This window comes from Oncorhynchus nerka, linkage group LG7 (assembly GCF_034236695.1).
Source record: "Oncorhynchus nerka isolate Pitt River linkage group LG7, Oner_Uvic_2.0, whole genome shotgun sequence".
NCBI lineage: Eukaryota > Metazoa > Chordata > Actinopteri > Salmoniformes > Salmonidae > Oncorhynchus > Oncorhynchus nerka.
In genome coordinates, this window is record NC_088402.1 from 14,458,822 (window position 1) to 14,477,288 (window position 18,467).

The 18,467-nt window shown below is 47.3% G+C and overlaps 1 protein-coding gene across 2 annotated transcripts in view; it reads left to right on the top strand.

The window, feature by feature from the left end:
* Positions 1 to 18,467, top strand: part of LOC115117120 (zinc finger protein 704-like) — a 100,697-nt gene that overhangs the window by 64,008 nt on the left and 18,222 nt on the right. For both annotated transcript variants that reach the window (XR_010464281.1, XM_065020248.1), the window contains exons 3-4: positions 7,554 to 7,657; positions 10,267 to 10,517. Coding sequence is in view for 1 of the 2 variants with exons in the window: in XM_065020248.1 (XP_064876320.1) it covers positions 7,554 to 7,657; positions 10,267 to 10,517 (355 nt within the window). In the remaining variant the exon portion in view is untranslated. The remainder of the gene's footprint in view (positions 1 to 7,553; positions 7,658 to 10,266; positions 10,518 to 18,467) is intronic.

Below are 18,467 nucleotides of genomic sequence, written 5' to 3' on the forward strand. Positions count from 1 at the left end.
TGGGTGGGTGGGCCTTTTTCTCCAAGGTTTCTGTGGCCTATGAAAATGGAAATCTCTCTTTTCTGTTGGCCGTTACGGGATACATCACCTTCAGAGAGTGTGAGTGAGCGAGAGGGAAACATTGAGAGAGAAAATACATCAACAGACCGAATCAGACAATGGAGAAAGAGAAACAGCTAGAGAGAGAAACTCTCACAGAGGGATATATATACATATATACATATATAAGCCACAGACAGAACTAGAGAGAGTGAGACAGAGAACAGCATAAGGTTAGCAGTGTGGTGTTAGGTTGTAATTACCAGAGTAAGAACTCGACTGACACTGTGAAATATTAAACCAAGTTTAGTTTAGTTTTCTTCCCAAAGGATCGAACAGCTGAATCAACCAAAACATGTTTACAATAGTGGCGGTATGTGTATCCCACTTTGGGTGGAGTCTCCTGATTCTTGATGAACATAGTTTCCTGCCTAGCACTAAAGATACTAAGTGATACGGGCATCACCAGTCCATGACTCTCTCCACTTATCAATGCCTGTCACATATGATCGCTTTCCCTACACTCAGTACATTCCAAGTTTAATTGCACCCCCCATATACCTTCCTCCTACAGATAACCATTAACTTCGGGTGTAGACCCTCTAAACCATAGCACTCAATATTTCAATAGAACACCTGATAATTAACTCAATTTCAAGTTTAATAGTTAGAACCCAGAATCCATCAGTAGGCAGTCACATGTAATACACCAGTCCGACAGCCAGGGTGGAGCTCTGTGTGTCTGTGTTGGTCTACTCTATGGCTACGTCACAGTGGAGCTCTGTGTTGGTCTACTCTATGGCTACGTCTCAGTGGAGCTCTGTGTTGGTCTACGTCTCAGTGGAGCTCTGTGTTGGTCTACTCTATGGCTCGTCACAGTGGAGCTCTGTGTTGGTCTACTCTATGGCTACGTCTCAGTGGAGCTCTGTGTTGGTCTACTCTACGTCTCAGTGGAGCTCTGTGTTGGTCTACTCTATGGCTACGTCACAGTGGAGCTCTGTGTTGGTCTACTCTATGGCTACGTCTCAGTGGAGCTCTGTGTTGGTCTACTCTATGGCTACGTCACAGTGGAGCTCTGTGTTGGTCTACTCTATGGCTACGTCTCAGTGGAGCTCTGTGTTGGTCTACTCTATGGCTACGTCACAGTGGAGCTCTGTGTTGGTCTACTCTATGGCTACGTCACAGTGGAGCTCTGTGTTGGTTTACTCTATGGCAACGTCATAATGGAAGCCTATTTCCTATATAATGAGCTACTTTTGATGAGAGTCCATAGGCCTCTGGTCCAAAGTATTGTTCTGTGTAGGGAATAGGGTGCCGTGTGTTTGTGTGTGTGTGTGTGTGTGTGTGCGCTCACACGTGAGCGAGCGGAGGAGGGAGGATTTGGCCGGCTGCCAGACACTGTGTGATGGTCGGGGCTCCTCAAGCTTCTCCCAGACTGACCTACAGTAACCCTCTGGTCCTCTAGCTGTACAGTAATAGCTTGTGGGTATTACCACATACAGCCATCGTCCCTGGATTCATTCTTACTCTGGTGAAACAGACATTTCTGCTTTTGGAAATGTGTTTTCTCTGTGGAGTGGTCTGTTGACCGCTCTTCCCCCGAAGGAGAAAATATACGGATGATAATCGAAGTGTAATTTACTGCTAACCATCACATGAATCATCCTGCAGTTCTTTCAAAGAGAAACTGAAGTGTTTACATGGGCTAGTGTTGCAGTCTGTGTCCCATCTGTCTGTCTGCTCAGGCTGTATTTCAGTTCTGGAGAGCTAGCTAACATTCAGCAGCACGCTGAAAGATAAACGTTGAAAGATATTTAAATCCCCAAGGCTATGAGTTTCACTTCTTGTTGGCTGCGAAAGTTTTACACAGGAAAAAACATGCTCATATTTCTTGCTCTCTCGCTCTCTCTCTCTCTCTCTCGCTCTCTCTCTCTAGCTCTCTCTCTCTCGCTCGCTCTCTCTCTCGCTCGCTCGCTCTCTCGCTCACACTCTCGCTCTCTCTCGCTCTCTCTCTCGCACTCTCTCGCTCTCTCTCTCGCTCGCTCTCTCTCTGTCTCTCTCGCTCTCTCTCTCGCTCTCTCTCACTCTCTCTCTCGCTCTCTCTCTCTCTCGCTCTCTCTCTCGCTCTCTCTCGCTCTCTCTCTCGCTCTCTCTCTCTCTCTCTCTCTAGCTCTCTCTCTCTCTAGCTCTTTCTAGGTCTCTAGCTCTCTCTCTCTCTCTCTCTCCCGCTCTGCCTCCGTCTCTGTCTGTCTCTGGGACAGGGAATGGAGGAGGGTGCAGACTGCAGGGTGGCTCCTCATTATATGATTAAAGACAAAATCACAAATGTCTGGGGAGTGGGAAGGAGGGCAGGTATTGATTTCTCTCTCTTGTTATTATCCACGGCCCTGAGATGAACACATCGTCTTTATCTAGAACACATCATCTTTATCTAGAACACATCGTCTTTATCTAGAACACATCGTCTTTATCTAGAACACATCGTCTTTATCTAGAACACATCGTCTTTATATAGAACACATCGTCTTTATCTAGAACACATCTCTGCATCCTGTAGAAGAGAAGAATCCCATTGTGTCTGATAGGAGGCTCTGTTTAGTGTCCTTCATGGTGATAGGAGGCTCTGTTTAGTGTCCTTCATGGTGATAGGAGGCTCTGTTTAGTGTCCTTCATGGTGATAGGAGGCTCTGTTTAATGTCCTTCATGGTGATAGGAGGCTCTGTGGGTTTGCACGAGGTTTGTGATTTATAGTCCATTATTCAGGAGGAAGTGAGCGTCATAGGCCAGGGACTGTAATAAACGATGAGCCTCCCTGCTATATGCCCACATCAGAGAGACTGGGGAGCCCCTCTACACTCTATCCTTTCACTGGACCCCCCCCTCTACCCCTCCGTTCATCCCCCCTCTACCCCACCGCTGGACCCCCACCCTACCGCTCTGTTGGACCCCCTTCTACCCCACCGCTGGACACCCTACCCCTCCTCTCTACTCAGATGGAGCTCCTCTCTACTCAGATGGAGCTCCTCTCTACTCGGATGGAGCTCCTCTCTACTCTCAGATGGAGCTCCTCTCTACTCGGATGGAGCTCCTCTCTACTCTCAGATGGAGCTCCTCTCTACTCTCAGATGGAGCTCCTCTCTACTCACAGATGGAGCTCCTCTCCTCAGATGGAGCTCCTCTCTACCCTCAGATGGAGCTCCTCTCTACCCTCAGATGGAGCTCCTCTCTACTCAGATGGAGCTCCTCTCTACCCTCAGATGGAGCTCCTCTCTACCCTCAGATGGAGCTCCTCTCTCAGATGGACCCTCCAGATGGAGCTCCTCTCTACTCAGATGGAGCTCCTCTCTACTCAGATGGAGCTCCTCTCTACTCTCAGATGGAGCTCCTCTCTACTCTCAGATGGAGCTCCTCTCTACTCAGATGGAGCTCCTCTCTACTCGGATGGAGCTCCTCTCTACTCTCAGATGGAGCTCAGATGGAGCTCCTCTCTACCTCAGATGGAGCTCCTCTCTACTCACAGATGGAGCTCCTCTCTACCTCTCAGATGGAGCTCCTTTCTACCCTCAGATGGAGCTCCTCTCTCTCAGATGGAGCTCCTCTCTACCCTCAGATGGAGCTCCTCTCTCTCACAGATGGAGCTCTCTCTCAGATGGAGCTCCTCTCTACTCTCAGATGGAGCTCCTCTCTCTCTCTCACAGATGGAGCTCCTCTCTACTCAGATGGAGCTCCTCTACTCCTCAGATGGAGCTCCTCTCTACTCCTCAGATGGAGCTCCTCTCTACCCTCAGATGGAGCTCCTCTCTACTCAGATGGAGCTCCTCTCTACTCAGATGGAGCTCCTCTCTACTCACAGATGGAGCTCCTCTCTACCCTCAGATGGAGCTCCTTTCTACCCTCAGATGGAGCTCCTCTCTACTCAGATGGAGCTCCTCTCTACTCACAGATGGAGCTCCTCTCTACCCTCAGATGGAGCTCCTCTCTACTCTCAGATGGAGCTCCTCTCTACTCTCAGATGGAGCTCCTCTCTACTCACAGATGGAGCTCCTCTCTACTCTCAGATGGAGCTCCTCTCTACCCTCAGATGGAGCTCCTCTCTACTCTCAGATGGAGCTCCTCTCTACCCTCAGATGGAGCTCCTCTCTACTCAGATGGAGCTCCTCTCTACTCTCAGATGGAGCTCCTCTCTACTCACAGATGGAGCTCCTCTCTACCCTCAGATGGAGCTCCTCTCTACTCTCAGATGGAGCTCCTCTCTACTCTCAGATGGAGCTCCTCTCTACTCACAGATGGAGCTCCTCTCTACTCTCAGATGGAGCTCCTCTCTACCCTCAGATGGAGCTCCTCTCTACTCTCAGATGGAGCTCCTCTCTACTCAGATGGAGCTCCTCTCTACTCTCGGATGGAGCTCCTCTCTACTCACAGATGGAGCTCCTCTCTACCCTCAGATGGAGCTCCTTTCTACTCACAGATGAAGCTCCTCTCTACTCTCAGATGGAGCTCCTCTCTACTCAGATGGAGCTCCTCTCTACTCTCAGATGGAGCAACTCTATACTCAGATGGAGCTCCTCTCTACCCTCAGATGGAGCTCCTCTCTACCCTCAGATGGAGCTCCTCTCTACTCAGATGGAGCTCCTCTCTACTCACAGATGGAGCTCCTCTCTACCCTCAGATGGAGCTCCTCTCTACTCTCAGGTGGAGATCCTCTCTACTCTCAGATGGAGCTCCTCTCTACTCACAGATGGAGCTCCTCTCTACTCAGATGGAGCTCCTCTCTACTCACAGATGGAGCTCCTCTCTACTCTCAGATGGAGCTCCTCTCTACCCTCAGATGGAGCTCCTCTCTACTCAGATGGAGCTCCTCTCTACTCAGATGGAGCTCCTCTCTACTCAGATGGAGCTCCTCTCTACTCTCAGATGGAGCTCCTCTCTACTCTCAGATGGAGCTCCTCTCTACTCAGATGGAGCTCCTCTCTACTCACAGATGGAGCTCCTCTCAACTCTCAGATGGAGCTCCTCTCTACCCTCAGATGGAGCGCCTCTCTACTCACAGATGGAGCTCCTCTCTACCCTCAGATGGAGCTCCTCTCTCCTCTCAGATGGAGCTCCTCTCTACTCACAGATGGAGCTCCTCTCTACCCTCAGATGGAGCTCCTCTCTACTCACAGATGGAGCTCCTCTCTACTCACAGATGGAGCTCCTCTACTCACAGATCGAGCTCCTCTCTACTCTCAGATGGAGCAACTCTATACTCAGATGGAGCTCCTCTCTACCCTCAGATGGAGCTCCTCTCTACCCTCAGATGGAGCTCCTCTCTACTCAGATGGAGCTCCTCTCTACTCAGATGGAGCTCCTCTCTACTCAGATGGAGCTCCTCTCTACTCGGATGGAGCTCCTCTCTACTCAGATGGAGCTCCTCTCTACTCAGATGGAGCTCCTCTCTACTCAGATGGAGCTCCTCTCTACTCGGATGGAGCTCCTCTCTACTCGGATGGAGCTCCTCTCTACTCTCAGATGGAGCTCCTCTCTACTCGGATGGAGCTCCTCTCTACTCTCAGATGGAGCTCCTCTCTACTCTCAGATGGAGCTCCTCTCTACTCTCAGATGGAGCTCCTCTCTACTCTCAGATGGAGCTCCTCTCTACTCTCAGATGGAGCTCCTCTCTACTCTCAGATGGAGCTCCTCTCTCAGATGGAGCTCCTCTCTACTCTCAGATGGAGCTCCTCTCTACTCAGATGGAGCTCCTCTCTACTCGGATGGAGCTCCTCTCTACTCTCAGATGGAGCCCCTCTCTACTCTCAGATGGAGCTCCTCTCTACTCTCAGATGGAGCTCCTCTCTACTCTCAGATGGAGCCCCTCTCTACTCTCAGATGGAGCTCCTCTCTACTCTCAGATGGAGCTCCTCTCTACTCTCAGATGGAGCTCCTCTCTACCCTCAGATGGAGCTCCTCTCTTCTCAGATGAAGCTCCTCTCTACTCAGATGCAGCTCCTCTCTACTCTCAGATGGAGCTCCTCTACTCAGATGGAGCTCCTCTACTCAGATGGAGCTCCTCTCTACTCTTCTCATTTTAGACGAGTGGAAAGGATCTAAGAGACTAGTGTCATTAGTGTCCTTGTTTTAAACTAGAACATGCTGGGACGGGGAACGGAGGGGGAGGAGGGTGCAGGCTGCATGGTGGCTCCTCATTAAATCATTAAAGACAATCACATATGTCTGGGGAGTGGGAAGGAGTGCAGGTATTGGTTTCTCTCTCTCCCTCTTCTCCCCCACCCTCTCTCTCTCTTGGATTGACTTTCTCCCAACACCCCTCCAACCCTACTAGGCTACTACTTTGTCTTCGAGAATGTTGATAGCACGTCTGCCTGTCTGCCTGTCTGTCTGTCTTCAGGTCTGTCTTCAGGTCTGTCTTCAGGTCTGGTTCTGTCTGTCAACATATACCCTCTCCAGCTGTGGTTGTTGGTTTGAACCACATCTAGGCTTTAGCTCAATGGGTTCATAGTGTTGTGGGGCTCAGCAGACCGGGGTTTGGTCTTCTGCAGGGTTGTTAGTGTGCTTAGTTGATTGGTATAGTTTGATGCTTTCATTAATGGATACTGGCCCCTATTAAAGCAAAGCCTTCAGCCTCGAACACTGACAATGTGTTTTAGAATGTAGCATCAATGCCACACTGATCACAGCACCGTTCAGCAATCAAACTGTCATTTGTTTCTCAGAGTTCTGTTGGGAGTACCTCGTGTGTGTGTGTAGTGCCACAGTACCACAGTACCTATGTAGTGCCACAGTCTATGTAGTGCCACAGTGCCACAGTACCTATGTAGTGCCACAGTCTATGTAGTGCCACAGTACCTATGTAGTACCACAGTACCTATGTAGTACCACAGTACCTATGTAGTGCCACAGTACCTATGTAGTACCACAGTACCTATGTAGTACCACAGTACCTATGTAGTACCACAGTACCTATGTAGTACCACAGTACCTATGTAGTGCCACAGTACCTATGTAGTGCCACAGTACCTATGTAGTGCCACAGTATGTAGTGTAGTACCACAGTACCTATGTAGTACCACAGTACCTATGTAGTGCCACAGTACCTATGTAGTGCCACAGTACCTATGTAGTGCCACAGTAACTATGTAGTGCCACATGACCTATGTAGTACCACAGTACCTATGTAGTACCACAGTACCTATGTAGTGCCACATGACCTATGTAGTGCCACAGTACCTATATAGTACTACAGTACCTATGTAGTACTACAGTACCTATGTAGTGCCACAGTACCTATGTAGGCATTTTTAGCATATGCTCTTATCCAGAGTGAGTTACAGTAGTGAGTGCCCTGTGGGAATCGAACCGACAAACTCTGGCATTGCAAGCGCCCTACTCTACCAACTGAGCCACATGGGACCAGAGTGCTTTGGGCCAGAGCTGAATATGATGCCGTTTTGGACACGGTTTGTTGTTGTTGTGTTTCCAGTAATATTCTCTGTTTGTTGGTGTTGTTTTAACAGGAAGTCAGAGGAGGAAGTGGACATGGAGAAGGTGACAGCTGCCATGGTTCTGACCAGTCTGTCCAGCAGTCCGCTGGTCAGGAGTCCTCCCGTCAAAGTCAGTGGTGAGTCAACCAAACATGTTTCTATTTATTTATCCTTTTATACAGGTGAGCACACTGAGATTAAGAATCTCTGTTACGAGGGAGTTTTGTCCCAAGACGGCAGCAATCCAACATAGAGCAAACAGTTGCTGAGAGGTGGTCATAGTAGCTAGCGTCTGAACGTGTTGTATTGCTGCACTCTGAACGAACTGACAAAGGAAGTTGTTTTTGTTGAACCATTTCCCATTTAATATGTATTATTCCTCTGCTGAGGTTATAGGTCATGACTCATGATGATGATGATGATGATGATGATGTGGACTAGTGCAACAGTAGAGATAGAAACGCCGTATCTCTCTGAGTGCAGCGTTTCCCACCAAGTGAAGCTGAATGTTGTCTTTGATCGCTCGTCTACATCTGCAACTTCTGATTGAATTTGAATGATTGAGTGTGTTACCACTGTGAAATCTAAAAGATTCTTCATCTGCTATAATGTACATTTATATGAATCACAATGCCTCTAAACGAAGTCCCTGGAGTGAATCAACTGTAAATTGGGTCTTGTTTGTTTTACCACTCTAAACAACTGCAGACATTGAAAGTCATTGCAGCTGTGAATCACTATGTGTTTGAGTTGGTGCTGTTAGATGCATTTGTTTCTGATGTATATAATGGTCCCAGGTCGGGTTATAAATGTGGGGTTATTACTGATGGTAGTGGTTTTAGAGCCCGCAGAGAATAAATGTAGCTGTTTTAATGCAAATTCTAAATCTACACATGTTGCCATGGATACACTACTGTTCAACAGTTTGGGGTTCAACAGTTTATATCCACAGTAAAAAGGGTCCTATATCGACATAACATGAAAGGCCGCTCAGCAAGGAAGAAGCCACTGCTTCAATACCGCCATAAAAAAGCCAGACTACGGTTTGTAACTGCACATGGGGACAAAGATCTTACTTTTTGGAGAAATGTCCTCTGGTCTGATGAAAGAAAAATAGAACTGTTTGGCCATAATGACCATCGTTATGTTTGGAGGAAAATGGGGGAGGCTTGCAAGCTGAAGAACACCATCCCAACCGTGAAGCACGGGGGTGACAGCATCATGTTGTGGGGGTGCTTTGCTGCAGGAGGGACTGGTGCACTTCACAAAATAGATGGCTTCACAAGGAAGCAAAATTATGTGGATATATTGAAGCAACATCTCAAGACATCAGTCAGGAAGTTAAAGCTTGGTTGCAAATGGGTCTTCCAAATGGACAATGACCCCAAGCATACCTCCAAAGTTATGGCTTAAGGACAACAAAGTCAAGGTATTGGAGTGGCCATCTTAAAGCCCTGACCTCAATCCTATAGAACATTTGTGGGCAGAACTGAAAAAGTGCGAGGAGGCCTACAAACCTGAATCAGTTACACTAGTTCTGTCAGGAGGAATGGGCCAAAACTTTTTGTGGGACGCTTGTGGAAGGCTACCTGAAACGTTTGACCCAAGTTAAACCATTTAAAGGCAATGCTACCAAATACTAATTGAGTGTATGTAAACTTGGAATGTGATGAAAGAAATTAAAGCTAAAAATAAATAATTATCTCTACTATTATTCTGACATTTCACATTCTTAAAGTAAAGTGGGGATCCTAACTGACCCAAGAAAGGACTTTTTTACTAGGATTCAATGTCAGGAATTGTGAAAAACTGAGTTTAAATATATTTGGCAAAGGTGTATGTAAACTTCCGACTTCAACTGTAGAAATGTCCTTGTTTTTGAAAGAGAAGCATTTTTTTGTCCATTAAATTAACATAAAATGGATCAGAAGTACAGTGTAGACATTGTTAATATTGTAAATGACTATTGTAGCCTGAAATGGCAGATTTTTTTTATGGTATATCTACATAGGCGTACAGAGGCCAATTATCAGCAAACATCACTCCTGTGTTCCAAAGGCACGTTGTGTTAGCTAATCCAAGTGTATCATTTTAGAAGGCTAATTGATCATTAGAAAAACCTTTTGCAATTATGTTAGCACAGCTGAAAACTGTTGTGTTGATTAAAGAAGCCATAAAACTGGCCTTCTTTAGACTAGTTGAGTATCTGGAGCATCAGCATTTGTGGGTTCAATTACAGGCTCAAAATGGCCAGAAACAAATAACTTTCTTCTGAAACTCGTCAGTTTATTCTTGTTTTGAGAAATTAAGGTTATTCCATGCGAGAAATTGCTAAGAAACTGAAGATCTCGTACAACGCTGTGTACTACTCCCTTCACAGAACAGCACAAACTGTCTCTAACCAGAATAGAAAGAGGAGTGGGAGGCCCCGGTGCACAACTGAGCAAGATGACAAGTACAGTAGAGTGTCTAGTTTGAGAAACAGACGTCCTCACAAGTCCTCAACTGGCAGCTTCATGTAATAGTACCTTCAAAACACCAGTCTCAACGTCAACAGTGAAGAGGCGACTCCGGGATGCTGGCCTTCTAGGCAGAGATGCAAAGAAAAAGTCAAATCTCAGACTGACCAATAAAAAGAAAAGAGTAAGGTGGGAAAACCAACACAGACACTGGACAGAGGAACTCTGCAGTAAATAAAAATGAAGTTTGAATAGTTTTTCTGGCCTTGTCTCTCTCACCCCTCCAGAGTGTCTGAATGGCTCGTGGAAGGACAGAGGTGGAGGCTTCACCCCCTCCAGTTACAGCAGCAGTGGCTATTGGAGCTGGAGCGGCCCTAGTGACCAGTCCAACCCGTCCACCCCCTCCCCACCGCTCTCCGCAGACAGCTTCAAGCCTTTCCATATGCCCAGCATCAAAGGCCCGCCCCCCGACGACGCCATCGACGAACAGGACGGCAGCAGCCTGCTCTTTGACGAGCCAATCCCACGCAAGCGCAAGGTGGGTAGACTGATTTTAATTGAACCATCTAAAAATACAATTCCAGACACACAAGTGGATACACTGGATAACCAAAGAATAACCATAGTATAACCATATAATAACCACAGGATAGCTATAGGAAAACCATAAAATGTTTTACAACATATTGCTGTGGTTCTTTGAGGACCTCACGGAACAAAGACTAGATCAGATCAATGTTTTAATCAATTCTGACTGACTATAACAATATACTGATTATATAGTCCTGTGTTCTGTATATACAAGTGGGTAATCTCTACAGGTGTGTGGTGTGAAATGTACATGTGTTTTTTGCATATCCCACTCCCTGTGTGACACCCTCAGAGTGGGGTTGCGGCCAGGGGATCATCCATCAGCCTGGACTAATTAGGGTAACTTGTCTTGCTCAAGGACAGAACGACAGATTTATCTTGTCGGCTCGAGAGTCAATCCAGCGACTTTTCTGTTACTGGTCCAACACTCTTAACCAACACTCTTAACCAACACTCTTAACCAACACTCTTAACCAACACTCCTAACCAACACTCTTAACCAACACTCCTAACCACCACTCCTAACCAACACTCCTAACCAACACTCTTAACCAACACTCCTAACCACCACTCCTAACCAACACTCTTAACCAACACTCCTAACCAACACTCTTAACCAACACTCCTAACCAACACTCTTAACCAACACTCCTAACCACCACTCCTAACCAACACTCTTAACCAACAACACTCCTAACCAACACTCCTAACCAACACTCCTAACCAACACTCCTAACCACCACTCCTAACCAACACTCTAACCACCACTCCTAACCAACACTCTTAACCAACACTCCTAACCAACACTCTTAACCAACACTCTAACCAACACTCCTAACCAACACTCTTAACCAACACTCCTAACCAACACTCTTAACCAACACTCTTAACCAACACTCTTAACCAACACTCCCAACCAACACTCTTAACCAACACTCCTAACCAACACTCTTAACCAACACTCCTAACCAACACTCCTAACCAACACTCCTAACCACCACTCCTAACCAACACTCTTAACCAACACTCTTAACCAACACTCTTAACCAACACTCCTAACCACCACTCCTAACCAACACTCTTAACCAACACGCTTAACCACCACTCCTAACCAACACTCCTAACCACCACTCCTAACCAACACTCTTAACCAACACTCTTAACCAACACTCCTAACCAACACTCCTAACCAACACTCCTAACCAACACTCTTAACCACCACTCCTAACCACCACTCCTAACCAACACTCTTAACCACCACTCCTAACCAACACTCTTAACCAACACTCCTAACCACCACTCCTAACCAACACTCTTAACCAACACTCTTAACCAACACTCTTAACCAACACTCCTAACCAACACTCTAACCAACACTCCTAACCAACACTCCTAACCAACACTCCTAACCACCACTCCTAACCAACACTCTTAACCAACACTCTAACCAACACTCCTAACCAACACTCTTAACCACCACTCCTAACCACCACTCCTAACCACCACTCCTAACCAACACTCTTAACCAACACTCTTAACCAACACTCCTAACCAACACTCCTAACCAACACTCCTAACCACCACTCCTAACCAACACTCCTAACCAACACTCCTAACCAACACTCCTAACCAACACTCCTAACCAACACTCTTAACCAACACTCCTAACCACCACTCCTAACCAACACTCTTAACCAACACTCTTAACCAACACTCCTAACCAACACTCCTAACCAACACTCCTAACCAACACTCCTAACCAACACTCCTAACCAACACTCTAACCAACACTCTTAACCAACACTCTTAACCAACACTCCTAACCAACACTCTTAACCAACACTCTTAACCAACACTCTTAACCAACACTCTTAACCAACACTCTTAACCAACACTCCTAACCAACACTCTTAACCACCACTCCTAACCAACACTCTTAACCAACACTCCTAACCAACACTCCTAACCAACACTCCTAACCAACACTCCTAACCACCACAACACTAACCACCACTCCTAACCAACACTCTTAACCAACACTCTTAACCAACACTCCTAACCAACACTCCTAACCAACACTCTTAACCAACACTCTTAACCAACACTCCTAACCAACACTCCTAACCAACACTCCTAACCAACACTCCTAACCAACACTCTTAACCAACACTCCTAACCAACACTCTTAACCAACACTCCTAACCAACACTCTTAACCAACACTCTTAACCAACACTCCTAACCAACACTCTTAACCACCACTCCTAACCAACACTCTTAACCAACACTCTTAACCAACACTCCTAACCAACACTCCTAACCAACACTCTTAACCAACACTCTTAACCACCACTCCTAACCAACCAACACTCTCCTAACCAACACTCTTAACCAACACTCCTAACCACCACTAACCAACACTCTTAACCAACACTCTTAACCACCTAACCAACACTCCTAACCACCACTCCTAACCAACACTCTTAACCAACACTCTAACCACCACTCCTAACCAACACTCCTAACCAACACTCTTAACCAACACTCTTAACCAACACTCCTAACCAACACTCCTAACCAACACTCTAACCACCACTCCTAACCAACACTCTTAACCAACACTCTTAACCACCACTCCTAACCAACACTCCTAACCACTCCTAACCAACTCTTAACCAAACCACCACTCCTAACCACCACTCCTAACCAACACTCCTAACCAACACTCTTAACCAACACTCCTAACCACCACTCCTAACCAACACTCTTAACCACCACTCTTAACCACCACTCCTAACCACCACTCCTAACCAACACTCCTAACCAACACTCTTAACCAACACTCTTAACCAACACTCCTAACCAACACTCCTAACCAACACTCCTAACCACCACTCCTAACCAACACTCCAAACCAACACTCTTAACCAACACTCCTAACCACCACTCCTAACCAACACTCCTAACCACCACTCCTAACCAACACTCCTAACCACCACTCCTAACCAACACTCCAAACCACCAGGCTACCTGCTGCCCTGTACACTGACTGGGGGTGTTTCTTTTGAAATGGTAGTAGATTGATTTAAGAAGTAGTTGTACTGTACTATCAATGATCTGGCAAGACAAGTTTTGGACATGTTGCTAGCTACTGTAATACCTTCTCCTTCCTGAACTCCAAGTGATATGCTGACTGAGGTAGAATTTGGGACACAGCGTGAAAGTGTGAAAGTGACTGATCTTCACACGTGGCGGCGATGCCTGATGCCGTCTCTGGACCACAACATGGCACAAACACCATGCTTATAAACAAGACGAGCATGAAAACAAGTTGGCCGGACACAACATGTCTCATTCTTATCAGAGGAGCATGAAAACAAGTTGGCCGGACACAACATGTCGCGGCCACTCAGATTAACCGAACGCTCATTTATTTATTCATTTTGTCCCTCATTCTTATCAGAGGAGCAGAATGATTGGATGGTGAAGCAAGGGCTCTGGTCTGTTGTGTATCTGTCAATCCCTCCCCCCCCCCCCCCCCCCACACACACACACCCCAGATGCATTTCCAGTTCACATATCCTGCTTAATTACTTTACAGCCACTCATAAGGTCACCTGGTATAATTGAAATAAATGATTTTAACATCTTCACTGGAAAACATGAAGATTATGCTGCAGGGCTTTTCTCCCATCAGATCAATAGGATATCTCTGGTCTCTGAGGATATCTCTGGTCTCTGAGGATATCTCTGGTCTCTGAGGATATCTCTGGGGATATCTCTGGTCTCTGGGGATATCTCTGGTCTGTGAGGATATCTGGTCTGTGAGGATATCTCTGAGGATATCTCTGGTCTCTGAGGATATCTCTGGTCTCTGAGGATATCTCTGGTCTGTGAGGATATCTCTGAGGATATCTCTGGTCTCTGAGGATATCTCTGGTCTCTGAGGATATCTCTGGTCTGTGAGGATATCTCTGGTCTCTGAGGATATCTCTGGTCTCTGAGGATATCTCTGGTCTCTGAGGATATCTCTGGGGATATCTCTGGTCTCTGGGGATATCTCTGGTCTCTGAGGATAGCTCTGGTCTGTGAGGATATCTCTGAGGATATCTCTGGTCTCTGAGGATATCTCTGGTCTGTGAGGATATCTCTGAGGATATCTCTGGTCTCTGAGGATATCTCTGGTCTCTGAGGATATCTCTGGGGATATCTCTGGTCTCTGAGGATATCTCTGGTCTGTGAGGATATCTCTGAGGATATCTCTGGTCTCTGAGGATATCTCTGGTCTCTGAGGATATCTCTGGTCTCTGAAGATATCTCTGGTCTGTGAGGATATCTCTGAGGATATCTCTGGTCTCTGAGGATATCTCTGGTCTCTGAGGATATCTCTGGTCAGTGAGGATATCTCTGAGGATATCCCTGGTCTCTGAGGATATCTCTGGTCTCTGAGGATATCTCTGGGGATATCTCTAGTCTCTGGGGATATCTCTGGGGATATCTCTTAATTGTGGGTTGAAGGGGGATATACGGAGAGATGGAGACAGACAAAGAGAGAGAGAAAATGGTAGAGAGGGAGAGATACTGAGAGAAAAAATATCAGAATTGTGCTGCCTGTGTAAACGCTGCTAAAATATTGTTTGATACATTTTTAAGTTCCACTTTTCAAATCTAGTGATGGTAATAAATAACTTCAGAGTCTCTTACCCTTATTGGTTTCTGAAAATGTTGCCAGTGTTCGTGGTTCTCAGGCCAACCAGAGCCTAGTGCTGCTCTTCTCTTCCTGGTTCTCAGGCCAACCAGAGCCTAGTGCTGCTCTTCTCTTCCTGGTTCCCAGGCCAACCAGAGCCTAGTGCTGCTCTTCTCTTCCTGGTTCCCAGACCAACCAGAGCCTAGTGCTGCTCTTCTCTTCCTGGTTCTCAGGCCAACCAGAGCCTAGTGCTGCTCTTCTCTTCCTGGTTCTCAGGCCAACCAGAGCCTAGTGCTGCCCTTCTCTTCCTGGTTCTCAGGCCAACCAGAGCCTTGTGCTGCTCTTCTCTTCCTGGTTCCCAGGCCAACCAGAGCCTAGTGCTGCTCTTCTCTTCCTGGTTCCCAGGCCAACCAGAGCCTAGTGCTGCTCTTCTCTTCCTACTCTGAGCCAAAAGACAATGCTGTTCGTTCTCCACTCTTTTAATGAACTGTGTGCTGCTGGCATGGGGGACTTCACAGTGCTTTGTTACCAAGGACCAAAACATCATCTGTTATAAGTAGGGTGGCAGGTAGCCTAGCAGTTCAGAGCGTTGGGCCAGTAACCGGAATGTTGCTGGTTCGAATCCCTAAGCTGACTAGGTGAACAATCTGTCTATGTGCCCTTGAGCAAGGCGCTTAACCCTACTTGCTCCTGTAAGTCACTCTGGATCAGAGCGTTTGGTAAACGACCCAAAAAATTTTTTTAAAGGACTACCCTGAACAATGGGCAAATAGATGATGATGAATACATGACCCCCATCATAAATGACTGACGAGGGACCACATGACCCCCATCATAAAGGACTGACGAGGGACCCCATGACCCCCATCATAAATGACTGACGAGGGACCACATGACCCCCATCATAAATGACTGACGAGGGACCACATGACCCCCATCATAAAGAACTGACGAGGGACCACATGACCCCCATCATAAATGACTGACGAGGGACCACATGACCCCCATCATAAATGACTGACGAGGGACCCCATGACCCCCATCATAAATGACTGACGAGGGACCACATGACCCCCATCATAAAGGACCACATGACCCCCATCATAAAGGACCACATGACCCCCATCATAAAAAGGACCACATGACCCCATCATAAATGACTGACCAGGACCACATGACCCCCATCATAAATGACTGACGAGGGACCACATGACCCCATCATAAATGACTGACAAGGGACCACATGACCCCCATCATAAAGGACTGACGAGGGACCACATGACCCCATCATAAATGACTGACGAGGGACCACATGACCCCATCATAAATGACTGACGAGGGACCACATGACCCCCATCATAAAGGACTGACGAGGGACCACATGACCCCCATCATAAATGACATGACCCCCATCATAAAGGACCACATGACCCCCATCATAAATGACTGACGAGGGACCACATGACCCCATCATAAATGACTGACGAGGGACCACATGACCCCCATCATAAATGACTGACGAGGGACCCCATGACCCCCATCATAAATGACTGACGAGGGACCACATGACCCCCATCATAAAGGACTGACGAGGGACCCCATGACCCCCATCATAAATGACTGACGAGGGACCACATGACCCCCATCATAAAGGACCACATGACCCCCATCATAAAGGACCACATGACCCCCATCATAAATGACTGACGAGGACCACATGACCCCCATCATAAATGACTGACGAGGACCACATGACCCCCATCATAAAGGACCACATGACCCCATCATAAATGACTGACGAGGGACCACATGACCCCCATCATAAAGGACTGACGAGGGACCACATGACCCCCATCATAAATGACTGACGATGGACCACATGACATGACCCCCATCATAAATGACTGACGAGGGACCACATGACCTCCATCATAAAGGACCACATGACCCCCATCATAAAGGACCACATGACCCCCATCATAAATGACTGACGAGGGACCACATGACCCCCATCATAAATGACTGACGATGGACCACATGACCCCCATCATAAAGGACTGACGAGGGACCACATGACCCCCATCATAAAGGACCACATGACCCCCATCATAAATGACTGACGAGGGACCACATGACCCCCATCATAAAAGGACCACATGACCCCCATCATAAATGACTGACGAGGGACCACATGACCCCCATCATAAAGGACTGACGAGGGACCACATGACCCCCATCATAAATGACTGACGATGGACCACATGACCCCCATCATAAATGACTGACGATGGACCACATGACCCCCATCATAAATGACTGACGAGGGACCACATGACCTCCATCATAAAGGACCACATGACCCCCATCATAAAGGATCACATGACCCCCATCATAAATGACTGACGAGGGACCACATGACCCCCATCATAAAGGACTGATGAGGGACCACATGACCCCCATCATAAATGACTGACGAGGGACCACATGACCCCCATCATAAAGGACCACATGACCCCCATCATAAATGACTGACGAGGGACCACATGACCCCCATCATAAAGGACCACATGACCCCCATCATAAAGGACCACATGACCCCATCATAAATGACTGACGAGGGACCACATGACCCCCATCATAAAGGACTGACGAGGGACCACATGACCCCATCATAAATGACTGACGAGGGACCACATGACCCCATCATAAATGACTGACAAGGGACCACATGACCCCCATCATAAAGGACTGACGAGGGACCACATGACCCCCATCATAAAGGACCACATGACCCCCATCATAAAGGACCACATGACCCCCATCATAAATGACTGACGAGGGACCACATGACCCCCATCATAAATGACTGACGAGGGACCACATGACCCCCATCATAAATGACTGACGATGGACCACATGACCCCCATCATAAAGGACCACATGACCCCCATCATAAAGGACTGACGAGGGACCCCATGACCCCCATCATAAATGACTGACGAGGGACCACATGACCCCCATCATAAAGGACCACATGACCCCCATCATAAAGGACCACATGACCCCCATCATAAATGACTGACGAGGGACCACATGACCCCCATCATAAATGACTGACGAGGGACCACATGACCCCCATCATAAAGGACCACATGACCCCCATCATAAATGACTGACGAGGGACCACATGACCCCCATCATAAAGGACCAC